Source organism: Cynocephalus volans, chromosome 10 (genome assembly GCF_027409185.1).
Source record: "Cynocephalus volans isolate mCynVol1 chromosome 10, mCynVol1.pri, whole genome shotgun sequence".
Lineage (NCBI taxonomy): Eukaryota > Metazoa > Chordata > Mammalia > Dermoptera > Cynocephalidae > Cynocephalus > Cynocephalus volans.
In genome coordinates this window covers 33171114-33193863 of record NC_084469.1, presented here as the reverse complement: position 1 = coordinate 33193863, position 22750 = coordinate 33171114, and the positions used below count along the sequence as shown (strand labels likewise).

Below are 22750 nucleotides of genomic sequence, written 5' to 3'. Positions count from 1 at the left end.
GCCAATCTTAGAATGTATTAATCCTTGTGGGATTCTTAAGTTTTATCAAATCTTGTCTTTGTTTAAAAAGCTTTATCAGTGACTTTAATTAGAGTTTTGATCTTTTTTTAAAATTGTTTGTTTTGGGGTTGGAAAACGGTTTTTCTGGTTTTGTTTTCCCTCAGTTAACTTTGAGTTATCCAATTAATAGAATTTTTGTGGTAAAATTTCAGTACTAAAATCTTTTCAGTGTTCATTTAAGTAGGGAATATCTGTACACATTAATAACTGGGTAAAACAGGAAACATTTTGAATGTATAGCCTAAAGGTAGTCACTTTTGGGATTTTGACCTCTCTGATTTTATAGAAGATAAATCCCTAGTGACAGGATGCCATGCTATGCTACCACACTGTGTCCTTGGGCAGTGGTAATTTCAATCACTGACCTCTTATCAGTTTGGCCAGTCTCACCACCACCATCCCTAGCTCTGTGTTGCTTAGCAGGATACCTATGCTTACTTGGACATAAAAAGCCCTTACTTCTTCCCCAACTTGCCTCTCAATCTTGATTCTTCCAGAATACACTTCCTTTTCATAATACAAGTCAACTGAAAAGTGAGATTTGATTTCTGGAATTTTGTGAACAACTATCCTTACACACATATAATTTGAGGGATTCCTGGATTCTACCAGTAATACTGAAAAGCACACCTGACTAAGACAGTTTTTTTGTTATAGAAATACTGAATATGCGGATGGCCAGTGTGCTCACTGGCTGAGCATGGTGCAGACCACACTGTGCCGAGAGTTGCGATCCCCTTACCTGTCAAAAAAAAAAAAAAAAAGACTGTATATGTTCATTTAAAAATAAATGGATGTACAAATTGCATCTCCCTAGGAGATACATTTTATATACATTTTGGTGTGTTTTTTCCTCTATGGATTTCTATTTGTTTCTCTCTTCTTCTTGTTCTTTTTCTGTGTCACTCTCATATGTCCTAATATATTTCTTATCTCTTGTGTAATCTCTCGAAGCAGAGCACCCAAATCCTGGATCCTGGTAATGAAACCCTCAATGTTTCTGAGGCCTCTGAAAATTAGGAAATATTGGAGCTATTGCTGTGTTGGGTAACAGACTTCCTAGAGTTGTTGTCATCTATCTTGCCAGTATTTTATACTGCAGCTATGCTTTACTTTGACAGGTGAGTTCGATCTGTGGTGTTAGTCAAGATTCTGCCATTATTATCAGTGTTCTGCAGGATGCCCCTAAGCTACTTAAATATTTTATGAGTTTGCATTAAAGCTGTTGAACCTCATATGATCAAGTCACCTCTCTGCTCAGAAATCCACAGTGACTTCTTAGTAAGCCCCTATATCAAATGCATACTTTTCGCCGTCCTCTGAACTTACTCCCACTTCTACCTAAGAAGGATCTCAATTTAAGTCTCTTTTGTCCTTCAAGACTTGGCTTTGTTTTGACTCCTCAAGAAATCTTGACTCTAAAGATCTATTTCATTGTCTGTCTTTGAATCCTTGTAAAGCTTCAAGTCTGTATGACATACTCTTACACCAAATTATATATTATCTTGTACTGTTCCTAGCTAGTACATGTATATTAGTCTTGTCTTCCTCATGAGAATGTAAGCTCCTTAAGGGCAGGGACCATGTCTTAATTTTTGTATCCACCACAGTGCCTAGCACAGTGATTGGCACATGGGTGCTGAATAAATACTTTGTTCTATTGATCAGCAAACTATTATCTGGTATTTTTAATTATAGGGATTAGTGTATGCTCGCAAGCTTGTACCTGGTTTCTGTGATTGTCTCTGGAAGTGGGATGGAGCAAAACTGAATATAATCAAAGGCAGTGAAGTGGTGGTCAGACAAGCCAAGGTGACCACCAGCTGGTATGGCCATGATCAGACCAGATAAGTCCACAGACCATCCCAGACAAGTTGAGAATAAGATGTCTGACATTTCACCTTTTGGAGGAAGAGCCAGGATATTCTTTGACTAGTTATTAGCTTGTCATCATCTGCATATGAAAGCCACTGAACCACAAGACTCCTTTTGGGGGAACAGCAGATTTTAGACTACTAATGGGGGAAATGTGGGTAACATGGCTTAATGCTTATATAGGATTTAATTTTCCAACTCTGGTCTTCAGTTGTGAGGCTGAAGAATAAATGGGTCATTAGGCCACAAATTGTGGATGGATTAACTACAGATGTGCTTAATTTTGCACCATTTTTAAAAAGAGCCAATATTTAAAATAGATTTCACATAAAAATCTTCATTTTTGCTTTTCTTGAAAAAATTCAAGATCTCGCAATAGCAGACCTGTATGATAGCCTAGAAGGGATTAGTGGCTGCTTCTAGAGACAGGGCATGTGCTCTGTCAAGAGATGATTTCACCCATTTATATACCAACCTGGATTCTTGTAATCATTTGGGACATGTTACTCCCATATCAGGTTACTCTGGAAAGCACTCTGGGAAAAAGGACTGGGATCCATCTTTTACTTACTCAAGGTCCATCATTTTGAGAGTTAACATTTATTTTCCCTTGCAGTTTTGGGTTGCCTTTTAAAATTAATATTTAGGGGCCGGAAGTGAAAATTTATTAATTTATTCTTAAACATGTATCTGCTATTCTTTCAACATGGACATTTTCAGTAACCCCTGGTCAATACACTGTCAGCAACTAGAGGAAAATTATCTCTGACCTGGAGGAAGGGGGAAGGAGGATTTTTAACAGGCTCACATGCAGGGCGAGTTTCGTCGAAATGAACTTCAGAAGATGTCCTTCACATGGCACATGGGTGCTGAATAAATACTATGTAGTTTATTCTCAGGAAATCACATTAGTGATAATAGTCTGTTCTCAGGAAATCACATTTCTGTATGCAGAGCAAACAACTGTTTGCCAGTCTTTCTGTGGTGAATTAGCAAATCATCTAAGAGCTTTTAATTTTGGAGCGGAAGGAGGAACTAGTTATAGCCTATTTTCCCTGCTGGAGTCCTGAATCTTTTCATTGATTGGAGCGTGTATGATGGGACTGGAAAGTCAGGTAGAGAACTTGAGAGTCTGGCACAAACAGTTGGAGAAAAGGAAGGGTAAAGACAATTTTAATTCCATTGAACTCCCTCTTTCCCTGCTTATATTACTGTGGCAGATAGTCACTTCTGAGGAAAATGGGATTGTCGGAGAATCATAGAATTCGCGTTCCTCTTCTGTAACACAAGACTATAACCAGTATCCTTTTCAAAATTCAGATTTTGTGACATCTGGATGACTGCAAGTAATCTCGGTAGTTCGGATTCCCGTACTGGCCACCCGCCACCGCCCCCCACCCAAAAAGACTATCTGTAAATTGGTGATAATACTCTTTTCTTATCAGTACCTTCCATATAACTTACAAGTTGTTTAAAGGATTAAGTAATGCAGCTGTTGGTGTTCCTCGTTGATTTTACAGGATTAAGTATTTTCCTTGAAGTACTTTCCTACTGGAAAGGAACTAGACTTCAACGAGAACAACGTCGTCCACGACTAAGCCCCGCGGAACTGTACACCTACCTTTCGCGGTTGTAGCTCCGGGCCTTTTAGTCGTTGTACCTTAGACCCTGCCCTCCCCATCCCCAGGAAGTGAAAGCCTCCTCAAACTCCAGTGCATGCTGGGAGTTGCAGTCCCTTCCCTAAAGGCTGGGGGCGGCGGTGAGGTCATCGGTGGTCGCCGGGAGCCGCCAGCACGTGGCGGGAAAGGGGCGGTGCGCTCTAGTTCTCGGCCCCTGTCAGGGGCGGGAGCTCGCGCCTCCCGCCGCGGCACCCTTCCGACATGCCGGAGGAGGCGGGCTTCCCGCCGGCCAAAAGATTTCGGCCGGGTTCTGGGCCGCGGAGCCGCGCCGGGTCCTGCCCTCCCGGGAGGCGAGTGGTGATGCTGCTGACTGCGGGCGGCGGAGGCCGGAGGCAGCCTCCGCCCCTGGCTCAGCCCTCGGCCAGTCCCTATCGTGAGGCCGTGGAGCTGCAGCGCCGGAGTCTGCCCATCTTCCAGGCGCGGGGGCAGCTGTTGGCCCAGCTCCGAAACCTGGACAGCGCCGTCCTCATCGGTGGGTGGCCGCGCCGCCGGCATTAACTTGCTCTCCGTTCCCGGCTTTGCCAGAACAGTTTTTCTTAGGTGCCTCTCACCCCGTTTTGTTTTTCAACAAGCTTGAACGCCTTTTCTATGCCAGGCTTGGAGAAGAGCCTCGGAGAAAAGTTGAACAGCCCCTGCCGCTGAGCCGCAGAGGGAGTGACCGACGTGTGCAAAGACAACTTCCCCGTGAGAGGGTGGAGGGGCGCGCCGGGGGCTTCGGGAGTTTAGAAGATTGAATCTGCCCTAATCTGTGAGGCGGCGGCTGGGAAGGTGGTCCCGGAGGGAGGGCATTGCAGGCAGAGGGAGATCACGACTCGAGGATAGAAACAGCCTGGTCGAACAGGAAGCAGTCGTTTCTGGTGCATGAAAAGGGCAGGGACTGATTTGATCCCCAACGTTTAAGGAAGAGGAGTTCCTAAAAGACCGAAGGGATGAGCCGCCAAAGAAGGGAAGGAGACCCAGGAGTGCTGGGAGTCAAAGGAATAGAGAGTTGTAGGAAAAGAACGAGCAGATGCAACAGTGAGGCCCAGTAATGTGTGGATCAAAAATTTTTTAAATGTCCACTGGATATAGAAGCGAGGTATTGATTGTGGATTCCACTGAGAGCTATTTCAACAGAGACGTGGGGGTAAGAGCTGATCTGTCTCTGGGCTGAGAAGTATGTATGTAGGAGGTGAGAGAATGAAGGTAGTGGAAGCAGGCTTCTGTTTTGAGAAAAGGGAGGGGGACTTGAGAGGAACTTGCAAGTATTTATAGGTTGAGGGGAAAAACTCAGTAGAGATGGAGGCTGAAAATGGGATAGAGCTAACAGCAAAGATCAGGAGGCATGGGGAAAGAGTGCACTTGGCAACAACGGCTAGAGGCAGAGCTGGCCTGGAATAGGAGGAAGGCTGTGTAAGAGTCTGCAGCTCTGGGGGAAGAAGTTGAGAACGGTGGGACTGAAGAAAAGTTTGTAGGGGGAGGTAGAGGGAGATCACATTTGAGAACTTCACTTTTTCTGCGAGACAGGTGCAGGAGTTCTACTGAGAATGGGAGTCAAAAACAAGAAAAAGATCAATGGTAGTGTTGATGCCCAGGTGCATTTTGGCCCCACTACAAACTCAGGTCCTTGCACAGTTGGGTTATTTTACTTTAGCGATGCTCGTTGCCCTGGTGCAGGACTAGGAAAGATGGACAGAGAGACATTGATCCAGGTTTGGGGTTTTACCTGGTGGATTCAGTAGGAAGATTGCAAAATATCAAATGCTTAGTCTGTGATTCTTGTAAGGAGGAGTAGTCAGAAGGGGCTGATGGACTGGGAGAAAAATGCAAGAATAGTGGGACTGTAGGACTGTTTGAGGTCAAAGAATTGTAGTGGTAGCTAGGGAAGAGAAGGGTACACACAGGTTTACTGAGTCCTTTGTTCTAATTAGGTATTGTTAAAGGAACCCACAGAGGGTAGGAAAAACATTTATTGGGTGCTTACTGTATGCAGGATGCTCAAGTACGTGGAAGAGACAGACAGACCTTCTCTGCCTCCAGGACCTTCCAGTATTGGAGGAGGACAGAAACATTTAAACACTTGTGAACAATGTAGGATGGTTGGTGTTAGAATAGAGATGAACAAGAAACTAAAGAGCCCAAAGGAGGGCCACCTGTGCAGCACCAGGGGAGAGAGTTTAAAGCTTCACTTATCCCATAGTTTGCCAGACAGTCAACATTGAGGGCAAGGTATTCCTTAATAGTGTGGGTAAAGGCAGAGGATTTGAAAGAAAGTGGCAAGCTAGGAGATGGCAAGGAGTTTGTTATGGCTGCAGTGTATGAGTGGATTTCTCTTGATGTCAGTACGTACAAATCAATATAACAATTGTATTTCATTTTATGTTGTAGCTATGCTAGATACCTATTGTTGAACATTTATATTGTTTCCAAGTCTTTGCTGTCATGAGTAAAGTCGAATGAAACATCTTTGAAGCTGTATTTTTATACTCATCTTTAATTATTTCCTTAGAATCAATTCCTGCAAGTGGAATTGTCAGGCTAGGGCTCAAAAACCCCTCACGTGCCAGGCAGGCTGGGTCACCAGACCCCTCATGCGCAGGTCGCAAGCTAAGTAATTGCGAAAGATCTCGGGAGCCATTGGCAAATTGACAGGTTTGTCCCAAAGCGAGCTCCTCATCCTCAGCTTCCATCAGCAGCAGCTTACACCAGATGCAGCGGAGGCGGCGGCCTCCCAGGGCAGCTGCGGGGGCACTGGCAGCAAAAGCCTGCAGCACCAACCTCTAACAGCAGTTGTGGCATCCCAGGGGTGGGGGGCATTGTGGATCAGAGCCACTCATGCTTTATACTTAAGTCTGATAATCCAGGAACACCTTGGTGGAGTCAGACAACCAAAGAACACCAGGGTGCCCATGCACAATTACATTAGACAACCAAGGAACACCTGGGCGCATGTGCGTATTTACACCAAATGCTGGGCAAGATTCTGAACATCTGAGGGACCCTGATCGTTTACTTTCACTTTACCTACAGGAATTATGGGTCAAAGTGTATAAACATTTTAAAGAATTTTAAAGTATAGTTTGGCCACCGATTAACACTCCACTGATTAATACTCCTGAGGTTTTACCAACTCAGAGTGTTTTATCTTTTTCTTCTGACTTTGAGCAGGTTGTCTGGTGAAATTTGTGTCAATTTGCATTTAAGTAACTTTTGTTTTTTTGTTTTTAGCAGCTGGCCTGCATAGGGATCTGAAAGCTTGACCTTGGTGTTACAATACTGCAGTCTAACCAACTAAGCTAACTGGCCAGCCCTTAATTTGCATTTAAATGAGACTTTTTTTCTTTCCTAGGGGAAACTGGCTCCGGAAAGACAACTCAGATCCCTCAGTACCTCTATGAAGGGGGAATTAGCCGCCAGGGCGTCATTGCCGTGACCCAGCCTCGGCGAGTGGCTGCCATCTCTCTCGCTACCAGAGTCTCAGATGAGAAGAGAACTGAACTCGGGAAGCTGGTATACTTTCCTTCTTTACTAACCAACTCTCCCACTGTGCTCACTGCCTTTTCTTTTTTTGAAAAGAGGTTTATGTAGCCAGCTTCTTTCTTGCCACAATTGTTAGGCCTGTCGCAGAGTTCTTCAGCAGTTCCTGGGAGATCAGAGGCTCTAACAGGCTGTCAGTCCCATTTGCTTTGCTTTCACAATCTGTTGGCAAGAGGGATAAATTAGTTGTTTTCCTTGAGCATCTTCTGTTAAATCTATCTACATATCTTTCTAGAAAAATGGTAAGGATTATTCTAGCATATATGTAGGTATTGAGAATGATTCTTAGAACCATATGTAATAGAAATTTGTGTGTGTGTGTGTGTGTGTGTACTCGTTTCACTGAAACACACCTTGGACATCTTTGCATATCTGTACATGGCTTCACATGAAACAGTTAAGTAGCATAAGGTAGGCAGTTAGTTTTTAAATTCCTTGTAATGCCTTGTGTCATAATTGCAGTTAAAGGCACATGTCCATTGTCTCCCCAAATAGACTGCATGCTCCCCAAGGGGCAGGACAGCGTCGGTGTTGGCCTTGTTCACTGTGATAGCTCAAGTGCCTAGCACAATGCTGGATACACAGTGGGTATTCAACAAACGTTTGATGAGTGAATGTGTTGTTTCTTGGAGCAGGTTGGCTATACAGTGCGCTTTGAGGATGTCACCTCAGAAGACACCAGGATCAAGTTTCTAACAGATGGCATGCTTCTGCGTGAAGCAATTTCAGACTCCCTGCTTCGGAGGTACAGCTGTGTCATTTTGGATGAAGCCCATGAACGGACAATCCATACAGATGTGCTCTTTGGAGTGGTGAAAGCTGCACAGAAGAGGCGAAAGGAACTGGGGAAACTGTCTCTCAAAGTAAGTATGGTAGATGTAAGGAAATAGGCCTGTGTTTCTAACTCAGGGTGTTTTCCTCTGCCCAATCTGCTTTAGAACCACAGAAGAAATTAACCATGATGAAAATTAAACAAATCAACCATCTGTTTTTAGGCATGGGAAGGACACCAAGGCAGTCCCAGTGTTTGTTTCCCATCCTTCTCTTCGTTATCTTCTGTAGGTGATTGTGATGTCAGCTACAATGGATGTGGACCTGTTCTCTCAGTATTTCAACGGAGCCCCCGTTCTCTACCTGGAGGGTCGGCAGCATCCAATTCAGATTTTTTACACCAAACAGCCTCAGCATGATTACCTGCACGCAGCACTTATCTCGGTCTTCCAGATCCACCAGGTATGGTGTGGGGTGCTCTTCTCTTTTACCTTGCAGAGGGTAGCAAGCATTTGGCCTTGAAAAGAAAAGCTACAGAGTGAAACAGGTTTGTGAGCTGTGCCATCAAGGTGAATAAGGAGTTCATTTGTCATGTCCATGTTTTTATCCTTTTTTTTTTTTTTTTTTTTTTCCCCCTAAAGATGACCGGTAAGGGGATCTTAACCCTTGACTTGATGTTGTCAGCACCACACTCACCCAGTGAGCTAACCGGCCATCCCTATATGGGATCCGAACCCGTGGCTTTGGTGTTATCAGCACCACACTCCCAAGTGAGCTACAGGCCGGCCCAGGTTTTTATCCTTTTTTATAGTATCTCATGTTTTCTCTGAAAAGAACAATAATTCACCTCCAACCAGCATCTTTCTTCCACTGAGCTAGAAAACTTCCATATGTTAGAGCAATGGCTTACAGACTTTTTTGATTGTAACACCCAGTAAGAAGCACATTTTATCTTATAACCTGGTACAATCTATATAACTGAAATAAGTCTGTGAAACACTGCCTCTTTTGCTACATGTGGTGTTCTGTGATATTTTCCACCTCATTAAAAAAAAAAGTGGAAATTGACCCAATAATTGGTTGCAACTTAAAAGGCTTTTTTAAAAAAACTGTATTACAGAAATATTTCAAGGTTTCTTCTCATTTTGTTAAACATTTACTTAAAAATTTTGCGTGATTCAGTCACCTTATTTTTGTTTATTTTGTATAAAATTGACTTTTTAACCTTCTATTACCTTTCTGAGAAAATTTAGCAGCAAACTTTTAAAATTAACTTTTACTCATTTTATTTTTTGGTGGCTGGCCAGTATGGACATCCAAACCCTTGATCTTGGTGTTACCAACACTGCTCTCGAACCAATTGTAGAGTTAATTTTTATTTTTTACTAAGTGATGCATGTGTAGTCTGAAGTTTTAAAAAGTCAAGTAGTTAATATTAAAAGACTCGTAATTTTAAAATAGCCGTTGCTTTTACTTCCCATTGCAGATTACCACTTTTTTGGGTAACTACTTTCAATCCCATAGTTGTTGCCTCTGGATACTTTCATATTTCTTAAATACCATGATTCTGTAGCTATTTCTTTTTTTTTTTCTTCCCCCACCCTCACAGCAATGAAGACAATAATGTATTGCTGTTTCTTGATTTCTCGGTATTAGGTATTATATGCTAATTTCTCACCAAGGTAGATGAAGATTTAGAAATACCCCTCCCCCCCACTCTCGTCTCCTCCCTCTCAACATCGGTGTTCACGATGTTTTTTTAAATCCAGTATCAGTATATAAAATGTGACCATATGTTGCTAGCAGCATACCACCCTATACCTTGTTTCTTAGACAACACAATTGTGCAAGTTTTCTATAGTTATAGCTAATGTTTTCCCAAATGTTCCAACATCTCTCACATGCCAGTCATGAATATTTGTTCTTTGTTCAAACACAGTCCATCTTTTCCCAGAGTCCTCAATGCTGCTGTCCAGTTGGAATAGGTGGCTCTTCTAGGTCACTGGGCAGCTGTTGTCTTGACTCTTTCCCCTGGTAAAGTCCATTATGGCATCATGTGGCTTCCCAGCCTCCTGGCTGTACTGGGTAGGAGGGAACCTGGGGGCTCTAATCACACTGTACACAGACTTTGAGCCAGCCCCTGGATTTTCATTCTCTCACAACTCACCTCTGCCTTGCTCCCCTGAGCATTGAGCCTTTCTGTCTCCTCAAGGGAAATTGACTCATCTGCTATCACCATTCCCCTTAGCAGGCACCCAGGTGGTAGCTTCCTCTACCACTAAGTCATTCAGCCCCTCTCCCCCATCTGTTCCATCTTTCAAAAATGGGTTGAACCCAGTCAGCTCCCATTGTCTGTCTTTTTTGGGACGGTGACCTTTACTGTTATTTTGATAGTATTTGGGCAAGAAGAAAAGGCCAATCTGCCTTGTTTAACCATTAACTACAAACTTGTTGAGGATTTTTCATGAATGATGGTTGCTGGTGGATTCAGGTTACGTGATGACTTTGATGAATTCTCCCACAGATGAAGTGCACTGTTTTAGATTTTATCTAGCCTGTATATACCTCTGAACATTTGTCCTGTTAATACTGCCCCCCCAAGTATACATACATATGAATATATACATTTAGATATACACACACATATATAATTAATGTTAAACATGTAAAAAAATATTTTGCCATAAAGCACTTTACAAATTAATGTGTCTGAATAGACAGCAAAGATTAAGTAAATGGGCATGTCATTAACACTTTGGATGTCGTTGCCTTCGAAGGTGAAGAACCCAGTAAACCTCAGTGTCGAAAGCAGTTGTCTAAGTATAGTGTACTTTTTGGGAGTATGAAAGTGCTTTTGATGGCATCTTTTAGTAAGGGCTCCTTTTTTAGCATGACTGCTTCTGGTCATTTCCATTGATTAGGATTTCCTCAAGTTGTGTTCTCTTTTGTCAACTTGATCTTTCAAGTTGCTTAGGAAAGGAAAGAAGCTTTATGCAGATTTTGCTTGCCTGATTGTGCTTTTCATGGTATTTAAAAGCAATCTGGTGATTTTCTTTCAAAATTTCCTCAATTGGTTTTTAAACATAGCTCACTAACTCACACGTGTTACAGTTTTATGCACTGCTGGCAAGGGTTTTCTCCCAGGGAGACATTAATGTTTAGGCTCATTTACATCTCCATTACATTTCTCTTTTAAGAAAAGTAACTCCCGGGCTGGCCCGTGGCCCACTCGGGAGAGTGCGGTGCTGATAACACCAAGGCCCCGGGTTCGGATCCCATATAGGGATGGCCGGTTCGCTCACTGGCTGAGCGTGGTGCTGACAACACCAAGTCAAGGGTTAAGATCCCCTTACCGGTCATCTTTTAAATAAATAAATAAATAAGAAAAGTAACTCTGGGAAACATCATCAGTGACCATTGTTGTTTTCCATCAGTGCCTAATAATCCCACTCTACCTTTTTTATAGGAAGCCCCTTCTTCTCAGGATATCCTGGTGTTCCTCACTGGTCAGGAGGAGATCGAAGCGATGAGCAAGACCTGCCGAGACATTGCAAAGCACCTCCCAGACGGCTGCCCCTCGATGCTGGTCCTTCCTCTGTACGCCTCCCTGCCCTATGCACAGCAGCTCCGCGTCTTCCAAGGGGCCCCCAAGGTGAGTGCACCACCTCTTCTGTCCAGACCCATCCCTGGGCACCCAGATGGATCCATCAGTGGGGCCTGCGTGCCTGTCACCAGGCTCCAGATAAGGTGTATGGGACAGGATGCTTAGGGAGTAGATCAGCTAGTTGAGAAGGCACAGGAATATAACACCCAGCCGCAGGTACAGCCCTCCTATGATAACAGGGAAGCAGTTGCCGGGGATGAGGGAGAGTGCAAAGGCAAAAGCTGGATGGTGACTCTTCTAAGGGCCAGCATTAACTGCATTTGTCCCACACCCTCTGCTGTGCCTGGCACAGTGCTCGCACGCACACACACTGGCTGTCATCCTCACAGGAACCAGCAAGGTAGGTTATGATCCCACAGGGACACTGAGGCCCCCAAAAGAGAAGTAACGGTTACTTACTCACACAGCAAATAACATCTACCTGCTTCTGAAACCTGTGCTTGTTCCACTACATCTCGTCATCTCAGATTAACCTTTAGGACTGCAGCATTCCTTCCCCTCCCTGCCCGATTTAATGACCGGCCATTAATATTAATGACCACTCTTAATAGTGAAGTCATCTTTACTTGGTCATGAGTGAATTGTGGCAATCAATGGTGAGAATATATATTAAAACTTCTGAATCACACGTGTGTCATATGGCTTTTTGGTTTTCTTCCTCCTTTTAGGGCTATCGCAAAGTGATCATTTCAACCAACATCGCTGAAACCTCCATAACCATTACAGGAATAAAATATGTAGTTGACACGGGCATGGTTAAAGCAAAGAAGTATAACCCTGGTGAGAATCTGTAGCTCATGAATGTCTCTCCTGTGTGTAGTGAGCAACTGTTGAGACTGTAGTCCCGTAGTTTTCCCCCAAATGAGCACTTCATGTTTGCCCCCAAGATGTGGGTGGCAGGCACCATAAGTGAGGCAATCCAGAAGTCAAGTGCAGATAGGAGACCCGAGGCAGGTATGTGAGACAAGAAGGCAAGGCAAGAAAGAAGAGCCTGGGATCAGCAAACTTGGGGACAGAGGATCTGAAACCCCTCAAGAAGCTGGGCAAGAGTGATGGCTGTAAGGCAGGACAGCCTGATACCAATCAAAGCCTCTTGTCAGAAATAGTATTTGAGTGTGGCTGGTTTGAGCTCCCAGGTTTCCCGGAGGGAAACATCCCCAGGCTGGGGTGAGGCATGGAGAGTGAGCACTTTATCTCCTAGGAGTGCGCAGTTGGAAGCTTGCTCAGGTCATTTCTACTCGTGTCTGTTTTATACTTTGTTTTATTCTACAGAGGATTTGAGGTAACTGAAATTATCATTCCCCAATACTTAATTGAAATGCTCTATAAACATTGGAGGATGCTAACTTTCACACGTGTATCTCCTAAAGATAATGTACAGATTGAGCATCCCTAATCTGAAAGTGCAAAATCCAAAGTGCTCCAAAATCCAAAATATTTTGAGGGCCAACATGAAACCACAAATGAAAACTTCCACACCTGACCTCATGTGACAGATCATGTTTTTCATGCCCACAATTATTAAAAATATTGTATAAAATTATCTTCAGGCTATGTGTATAAGGTGTATATGAAAAATAAATGAATTTCATGTATAGACTTGGGTCTACATCCCCAAAATACCTCATTATATATGTGCAAATATTACAAAATCTGAAAAAAATCCAAAATCTGAAATTTCAGATCCCAATCATGGGTAAGAGTCTTATCACTATTTTTTTCTATTATTTTACCTGTAAATTTATCTTGTAATTATTTTTCATGTTTATTCTGTCTGGGATACTCAATCTGTTTGTGAAAGAGCTTGGGTGTCTAGTACCTGACACAGAATACACCTTTATCAAGAAAATTAATCTCATTTACTCTTAGGAAACAAACATATTATCTGTTTTATACTAGATCTGGGGGAAAGCTAAAGCACACAGGTGACTTGAGGAATTTAATTTCTGAGTCAGGAGCTGGTCAGTTAGTTCATTTGGTTAGAGCACAGCGTTGTAACACCAAGGCTGTGGGTTCAGATCCCTCTCCTGGCCAGGTGCCCCCCCCCCCCAAAAAAAAAAAATTGAGTCATTGATTGATAGGGTGACAACTATCCTAGTTTGCTAGAAACTGTCACAGTTTTAGCCCCGAAAGTCCCACAACCCAGGCAAACCCTCAGTCTCAGGCAAAATGGGTGGTTGGCCATCCTATAATCTTCTCTTCTGGCTCCCTGCTATGAGCCTGAGGCTTTTCTGATGTTTTTGTAACAGATTTCACACAGGGCTTACTGCAAGGCCTGTTTCACTGTGGGGCCAAACCACGGCAGAGCAGTCTGGTTTTGCATTTTCTAATTTAGCTTTGAGTTTTCGTGGACCCCTATATTGCAGAAAGAATCACTGGTGTTCTGGGGAATGCTTCTTTTTGTCAACACTGTAGAAACAACTAGTGTTTGTGAAGAGTGTGGCACTAATGGGGCCCGTCCTCCTTCCAGACAGTGGTCTTGAGGTGTTAGCTGTGCAGCGGGTGTCAAAGACCCAGGCCTGGCAGCGCACAGGGAGGGCTGGCAGAGAGGACAGTGGCATCTGCTACCGGCTCTACACTGAGGAGGAGTTTGAGAAGTTTGAGAAGATGACTGTGCCAGAGATTCAGAGGTAGGCTTGAGTTATTCCTACATCCTGCCATCTGTCCCTGCATCTCTCTTGTTTGCTCAAGTTTTCCCAGAGTTGCAGTTTTCACTGGCACTCCTCAGTGATCGGTTCTGACCCACTGGCTGGGGGATTAGGGACAGATGAACAACCCTTGTCTCTCTTCACAGGTGCAACCTGGCGAGTGTGATGCTGCAGCTCCTGGCAATGAAAGTCCCAAATGTGCTCACCTTTGACTTCATGTCCAAACCATCTCCTGGTAAGTGGAATCCTCAGTGTAGCAGAAAGTGAACAAGTAGATAAAGAACACGTGGACTTTCAAAAATATATATATATTTTGGTCGTCGTCTTTTGTTTAATTTGGTGGATAACAACATTAACTATCAGAGAAGTGTCTCAAAATCATAAAATGAGAGTCTGTGCTGTCTGCACCGTCATATAGGGACTCACAGTCAGGTTCCTTGACCTCTGGAACCAGTGAAGGTCATCAAGGGGTCCATGGAATACTGCAGAAACCCAATGAAATCGTACTTTTGTCAGCAAAAGGACTGAAAAGATTGAATTTCTTTGTTTTCAACTGGGATTTGATCAGTTGCTACCCTTCATTGATAATCTCTCCATGGAGGAAGAAAAAAATAATTGGGATTCTTAATGATGGTAGCTTTGGCCCTTGGCATCTCATTAATACACCATTTTCCTTTTTTTTTTTCTTTTCTTCAAGGGAAGAAATGCAACTGCCATTTTATTTTAAAAAATAAGAAAAGAAAAGAAAAAAGGAAAAGTAAACAGCCGATAGGTATGCATAGGTCCCACCCTGATTCTCAGGTTCATAGTTCTCTCCCAGGGCACCCACTGTGACCATTTTCTAGTTGTCTTCTAGAGAAACTATGCATATGTGAATATATGTCATCTTGTTTAAAACACAAATAGCCACATACATTGTAACTGCTGTATGCTTGATTTTTTTTCTTTTCATTGATAAATTCCTACAAATAAAGAAATAACGTGTAAGATATAAGGAGTAATAAAACCAACACCCATGTGCCCTCTCCCAGTGCCATGGAAGCTCTCGGGACCTTTCCTTGGCCCCCCCTTTCCTCCTTCCCACCCCCTTGGGGTAACCACTCTTACATATTTTTTTGTAATTCTCTTTTCTTTAATATTTTACTACACGCGTCTGTCTCCATAAGCAATCTGTTGTTTCCGTTTGCATGTTTATATATTTATTCTTTAGTACCCTTCTCTTTTTGTCTAGCAAGTTTTGTCAGGTTTATTTGTTTCAGTGCATTCTCACCACGAAATGCTGTTCCATTCTATGATAAACCATAATGCATTCATCGTCTCTTCTGTTGACAGACATTGCTCCAGACAAGCAGTGAAAAGAACATTGCTTTTTTCACTTTACATTTTACAGATCATTCCCTATCAGTATGTATATATTTACTACAGCCTTAGAAATGCTTTTTAATTCTTTAATAGGTAATTCATTTACATGGTTCAAAATTCAAAAAGTATAAGACAGTAAATAGTTTCCTTCTCATCCCTTGTCTCCCAGCCTCCCAGGTGGCCTATAAGGCAATTGGTGTTTCCATTGTTATGTGTATACTTCTGATGTGGGTCTCTGTACAACGTATGAGTATATCTGCAGGTGACACTCATAAGTGTAACATTGCTGGGTCAGAGGGTGTGTGTTCAAAATTTACATACATATCAAATTACAGGCCATCATTTAAAAAGGAAATTGAACTGAAGACAGCGATGTCATTAACAGCTTTGAAAGTGTGTCAGGGGGGCGTTGGTGGCTGTGATCTCTGCTGTTGTTTGATGTACAGTTATCAAGAGCTCCCAGACGTACTGAACTAGCTGCAACTTCATCCTCTTTTGGATTTTTGGCTCCTTTTTATGTCTCTTTCTTTAGATCACATTCAGGCGGCCATTGCCCAACTGGACCTGTTAGGTGCTCTTGAACATAAGGATGACCAGCTTACCCTGACTCCAATTGGAAGAAAGATGGCAGCATTTCCTTTAGAACCCAAATTTGCCAAAGTAAATGATACCCTCTCCTCAGTCCCCTTTCTGTACAGTACAGGTTAGCCATCCCAGAGTAGACCCCTGAACCCGGTGCTTCTAGATTAATCTTCACTTTTTCTCTTAAATAATTACCAACCCCTACTTTGAGTATGACACTGATTTATGTGCTCTGTGGGATTCAAAGCCATGTTAAGTCATGAGTCCTACCCACAAGGAATTTGGAATTCTGTGGGGAAGGCAGTCATCTGTTTTAGAAAAAAGTAAAATAACATTAACATACATAGTCATGGCTTTAGAGACACCTGCCCTCTAACTCCTTAGAAGGGAAGCTGCAAAAGCAACATACAGAAATACTGTTTTCAGAAACTAGGAAAAGGCAAGGTTTACAGAATTTCTAATTTTAATTTGCAGACCATCCTCCTTTCCCCAAAATTCCACTGTACAGAGGAAATCCTGACCATTGTTTCCCTGCTGTCTGTGGACAGCGTGCTCTACAACCCTCCATCCCGGCGAGATGAAGTGCAGGGTGTCCGGAAGAAGTTCATATCCAGCGAGGGGGATCACATTACTCTCCTCAATATCTATCGGACCTTCAAAAACTTAGGCGGAAATAAGGTGAGCCTTGTTTTGTTTGTTCTCAAGTGATAGCTCCTTTCAGGCATGCGTTTTTAAGTGCACCTTCCCTTTTTGTCTGAACCATCCAAAGAGCCACAAAAAGAATGCCAGGTGTCATTTCAGAATAATGGATAGATTTCTGGGAACTAAAGGGAATTCTAGACTTTGTACAGTTTGTACTTAATGTGGGCAAGTTAATTAAATATTTGGTAACTCAATTTCTTTGCCACAAAATGGTTTTTTCCCCCCACATGCCCCTAACTTTCTCCATAGTAGTCTTTACATATATGACATTTCAGTTCCTTGGACAAAGATGGAAAATGGCTATATATTCTTTCCTTTATCACAAAACTCAGTAATTGTACCATAGTGTGCACACTAACACTTAAAAAAAAGCCACCACCCAGTTTTAGCATTTGTAAACTTCTCACTATATTTGCCTCAATTTATTTTTAAGGAAATAAAATGTTGTAGATACAGTAAATGCCCCAGGCTGCTCCTTTCCTAGTCTTTTCTCCGTATGTAAGCCCCATCCTATGGTTGGTGTGTTCCCTATGGGCAAGAGTGCACTTGTACTTCATATCCATCAATGTGATATACTGGAAATGTAAATGTTTTCTTCCACTATCCTTCTGCAGCTTCTTTCCCCTTCCAGCACTGCGTGAACCTCCCAGACAGGTCTCATGCACATGGGGAGGGGACCTGCTGGGGTTTGGGATTGCTGGATCTCAGCTTTACGAGGCTGGCAGGTGGCTCCCCAAAGTTGTTCATGCCTCTGTATACTCCCCATAGTAATGTGTAAGAGTTTCCATTTCCACCATCCTCACCAGCTCTTAGAATGACAAATTTTTGCTATGTTGATAGATGTGAAATAGTTTATCTCAGTTATTTTAAACTCTGTTGTCATGATTCTTTAAGAGATTGAGAATCCTTACATAAGTTTATTGGGCATTTATATTTCCTCTTCTGTGAGTTGTCTGTTCAGATCCTTTATCCATTTTTCTACTGGGTTGTTGGTCTTTTTCTTACTGATTTGTAGTTTTTTCTGTATTCTGGAGGTACTAATCCTTTATTGTATATGGAGACATAAATAAATATCCCAGTCTATAGCTTTTTTGATGTGATTTGAAATAAGGAAATTTTAGTTTTACTTTAGTTTAAATTTTAAATAATTTCCCTTATGGTTCATGGTTTTTTGAAATAACGATATTTTCCTATATTCCTTTTTGGCACTTGAAGTTTTCCCTGTAAATTCTAAAAATTTTGTTATAAATTTTTTCACTATAGAAATGAGAAGATTGTGATATCTCTTTTTCTCCTATTCAGGATTGGTGCAAAGAAAATTTTGTCAACAGTAAGAATATGATGCTAGTAGCTGAAGTCAGAGCACAGTTGAGGGACATCTGCTTAAAGGTATTGTCTCTTCCCGGTGTTCTTTGGGGTATTAAAGTGTCACTTTTTTCTAGGTGAAAAAAAAATTTTTTTTTTTTTTTCTGGCAGCTGGCCTTGACCATATCCATGACCTTGGTGTTACAATACCATGCTCTAACCAACTGAGCTAACTCATCAGCCCCTAGCTGAAAATTTTTAAATTCGATATACTTTTTAAAACTTTTGTATACTTTTATTTTTTTTTTATTGCTGGTGATTATAAAAGGAATTCTGATTGTAGGAAAATTTTAAAATAAGGAAGAAAAGGGCCAGCCCCTGGCTCACTTCGGAGAGCGTGGTGCTGACAACACCAAGTCAAGGGTTAAGATTCCCTAGCCAGTCATCTTTTTTTTTAAAAAAAAGGAAGAAAGTAAAAATTACCCACAATTCCACCTTTCACTATTTTGGTCTATTCCTAATAGCCCTGTTTTTTTTAATGCATTTTTTACATAGTTACATTGTATGTAGACTTTATATCCAGCTTTTATAAACCTCATATGCATTTCCCAATGTTATTAGAATTCTTCTTAAGAATTTTTTTTAGTAGGAATATCTTTGTTGTTTTTTTCAGATAAAAAAGCAGTGCGTAACTGTTAAATATTGACACATGCAGAAAATAGTGTTATATAATGCAGAAAGTTTAAAAGTCTCTCATAATCCTGCCACTCCAGATATAACCACTGTTAACAGTGTGGCGTAGATCCTAGAATTCTTTTTCTGTGTATATGTGCTTTCTGCCTATATCTGCGCATATCTGCATGTGCATATGTGCACACACATACACATGGATGCACGTATAAAATTCTCCTTTTAAAACAAATATGATATATATGTTGTTCTGCAACTTGCTTTTTTCCACTTGTTATTTTTTATTTAAATTTTATTTTGGGGCCCAGCTGATTGGACTGATACTTGGCCCATCTCTTGAATACTCACTGTGTCTGGGCTCTTTCAATGTCTGCATAGTCTATCTCATTCCTTTTAGTGATTTTATAGCATTTCACTATATGCACTACAGTTTATTTAAACAAGCCTCTAATAATAGATACTTAGGTTGTATTATAATGACCATCTTCCTAAAACATTTTTGTGCTGTGGTGCACATAGAATGAATTTCTAGTCGGGGGATTTAGATTTTGATAGATATTGCCGAAGTGTCCCCCACAAAGTTTTGTATTAGCTTATATTCTCTCTTAGAGTACATGATGTTTTAAAGTCCTGCCATGGTATATTTAATGGTTCTATGACATTCCACATTTTACATCAGAGGTGGAGGGTAGCTTATGTAAGCATTCTCCTGTTGTTGAGCAATGACACAATGTCCCTGTTTTGGCTGTCATAAACAACTCTGTGGTGAATGTTTCTGTGCACAAGGCCTCTTCTGAAACAGCCTCCTCAGTGCAGACTGTGTGCATGCTCCTCAGAGACAGTTGTAGCCCGTACCCAGCCCTGTGTCTGATGCCAATGGCCTGTCATTAGCACTAGAGCTATTAGCCTATTTTATTCTGTATTTTACAGATTTTTTTCCAACCCCTCTGGTACTTAAACAGTTTTCCTGCTAGTCTGTCTCTTGGCTTCATGCATTTTCTCGATTTATTATTGATAGTAGAAATGTTGCTTCTCTATTAGTTATGAACTTGGGACTCTTCAGTGGTCACATATGCTTCTTTATATGCCAAGCACTGATCAAGGTCCTGGGATTTTACAGACATGCCTCAGACTTGGTGTCTTAAGGAATAATTTAGAGAGTGAAATCTCTTACACATATACATACATATAAATAATTCATGCAAGGAGACAATAATAATTATAATAATCACTGTTGTTTATGAGGCACTTATTCAGGCACTGTTTCACATAACTTTTGTGTGATTGCCTTATTTAAAATCTTCATTTCTCCCCTGTAAGGTTGATTCTTTTATTGGTCCCATTTCACAAATGATGAAACTAAGTCTAAGCAAGTTAAGTAAACTTGCTCCAAATCACACAGCCAGTGAGCAGTGGAGTTGGCAGTCTGGAAGGAGAGACCATCAGTTAGTCTCTGGGGCTTCTTGGAGGTGGTGACAGTTGAGCTACCTCTTGACAGATGAGGAAATACAGAGTGTTGTCATCGGGTCAGGATTAGTGGATTGCCAAAAACAAAAGCCCTGAGCCATCTGTAAAGGAAAAAAGGGATCTCTCAGTGGATAAAGAGGTATCTCTTGGAACCTATGGAAATAGAAGTCACACCCCACAAGGGACTGGAATAAGTAACTAGAAAAAGCCATCAGAAGCCAAGGCAGCTGCTTTTTCTGGACATGCTGGTCCTTTTGTGGGTTTTTTGTTTGTTTGTTTGTTTGTTTAATCATTACACAATGTAAACATTTTGGTCCTCTAGTTTGGCTGCCTTCAGCATGCTTCCTTCCCTCTTCTTGCCTTCAAGTGATTGTTTTACATGGCCTCTACACTCAAGAGCCAGCAGAGATTGATTAGATTTCCCACTTCAGACCTGAATGCCTAGAAGAGAGAAGCTTGCCAGCTTAGGTCTGCTGCTGGTCAGTTCAGCCATGGCCAGGATGTGAGGTTCCCTGACCCACTCAGCAAGGGCAGCAGAGCAAGGAAATTGACCGACAACCGACATTCTCACTGCAGCGATGAGGGCAGCATTTGTATTAGGGTAGCACATGTGAAGGCACAGAGGTGGGAGTCATGGGATGGGTCTGGGGAAGAGAGGGCAGTCGATTACAGAGGACCATAGGATAGCTACAGAAGAGGGGCAAGAGGAAAGACAGGTGAGGTGGGCTTGGGCAGTTCATAGCAGCCTCACCATAGGAAGCTTGCATCGTTTTGCCAGGAGCAATAGAGACATTGTAGGTTTTGAGTGGATGAAGAATGATCCGAGTAGTGTTTTAGGAAGATTAATTTGTCCGCATGTGTTTGATGAATTGCGAAGAGGAGATGGTGACTAGTCAAAGTGAGAGGGAAAGGCCTTTCCTTCCTGGAGTGTCCTGATGGATATTTAGGTGAGGGGATGGGTCATCGACCTGCCTGTGGTCTGGTAACTTACCTGAATGTCTCCCTCCCAGTCCTGACTCTCCCAAGCTGTAGTGTCCCTGTTTTCAGTCCACCCTCCCTCCGCTGTGCCTTCTTCCCCGACCGTGCTGATCCCTAAGGCATCTGCGATAACCAGCTCTGAATGTCAAAGTCCACTTTGTTAGACTTGCTGTATGGGCTGCATTTTAGGTCCAGTTACTCTGTGTTGCTGAGCAGTGTTTACATATGGGGTCTTTTCCATTTCTCACTTTCTCCTAAAACAGATGTCAATGCCAATCATGTCATCCCGAGGAGACATGGAGAGTGTCCGCCGCTGCCTGGCGCACAGCCTCTTCATGAGCACTGCTGAGCTTCAGCCAGACGGGACCTATGCCACCACGGACACCCACCAGCCAGTGGCCATCCACCCTTCATCTGTCCTCTTCCACTGCAAGCCAGCCTGTGTGGTGTACACTGAGCTGCTCTACACCAACAAGTGCTACATGCGAGACCTCTGCGTTGTAGACGCCGAGTGGCTCTATGAGGCTGCCCCCGAGTACTTCAGGAGGAAGCTGAGAACCACCAGAGACTAAGCTGCTCCATGGTGCTGCCAGAATTGCTAGTGCCTGGGAGCGTGGACCACAAAGGTTGGCGCCCAGAGAAGCGGCAAGTTTAATGCAGCTGGACATGCCTGATTTCCAGGAGCTTGAAAGCATCTTTGCTTACACATAGACATGTACATATCACTTATGCCTTGGAAACTTCAAAATTCTGCTTTTGGTTCTTGCTGGGTGACTTTGGGTGACTCAGTAAACGTCTGAGCCCCGGTTTCCTCATCTACCAAATGGGGATAATAGTAATTATATTTACTTATAGGACTGGGGTCATGAAATTTACAGAAAGCAAATGGAAAGTACCCAGAGCTATGTCTGGCACATTGTAGACATACAGTGAATTTTGAGCCATTATGCTTAATGTTATTGCTTTCTGCCTGATGTGAATTAAGTACGACAGAATCCCCTGAGTTCTTGTGACTAATGGCAATTCCTGGAAGGGGGTCATAGGAGGTCGCAGAGCTTGGATGTTGTCCTTGGTTCTAACAGAAAACATAAGATATCGACTTCTGTCGAAGTTTCAGGAGGGAGGTGCTCTTGTCCCTTACTTCCTGGGGTGGTTGTACCCACTGAACCCTAATGTCTCAGGGTGTGGACCGTGCTATGTCTGTCTCCAAGCAGAGACCAGTAAAGGAGTCTCTTGCTCCTCGGTGCCTCTGTGGTGCATGTCCCCATCAGTGCTTTCAGGAGACATGTAAGTTTCCTGGGCGAATGTTGATTTGTACATTCTGAATCATGTCAAGTGTAGACACAGGAAACTGACCTTTTAGTGTAATGGCCTCCCTCATATCCAGTTGTCATTTTTCTCTCTACCTTGGCACCTCTGAACATGAGCATGAGAAATGACTCCATGCTCCA

The 22750-nt window shown here is 42.5% G+C and overlaps 1 protein-coding gene across 1 annotated transcript; it reads left to right on the top strand.

The window, feature by feature from the left end:
* The first annotated feature begins 3727 nt into the window (after positions 1-3727).
* Positions 3728-22706, top strand: DHX33 (DEAH-box helicase 33). The gene is made up of 12 exons (XM_063112060.1): positions 3728-4086; positions 6943-7103; positions 7766-7993; positions 8193-8363; positions 11368-11553; positions 12234-12345; positions 14036-14195; positions 14360-14448; positions 16108-16235; positions 16632-16835; positions 18162-18248; positions 21563-22706. The coding sequence occupies exons 1-12, from the start codon at positions 3816-3818 to the stop codon at positions 21869-21871; spliced, it is 2106 nt and encodes a 701-aa protein (XP_062968130.1). The 5' UTR covers positions 3728-3815; the 3' UTR covers positions 21872-22706.
* Positions 22707-22750: the final 44 nt, after the last annotated feature.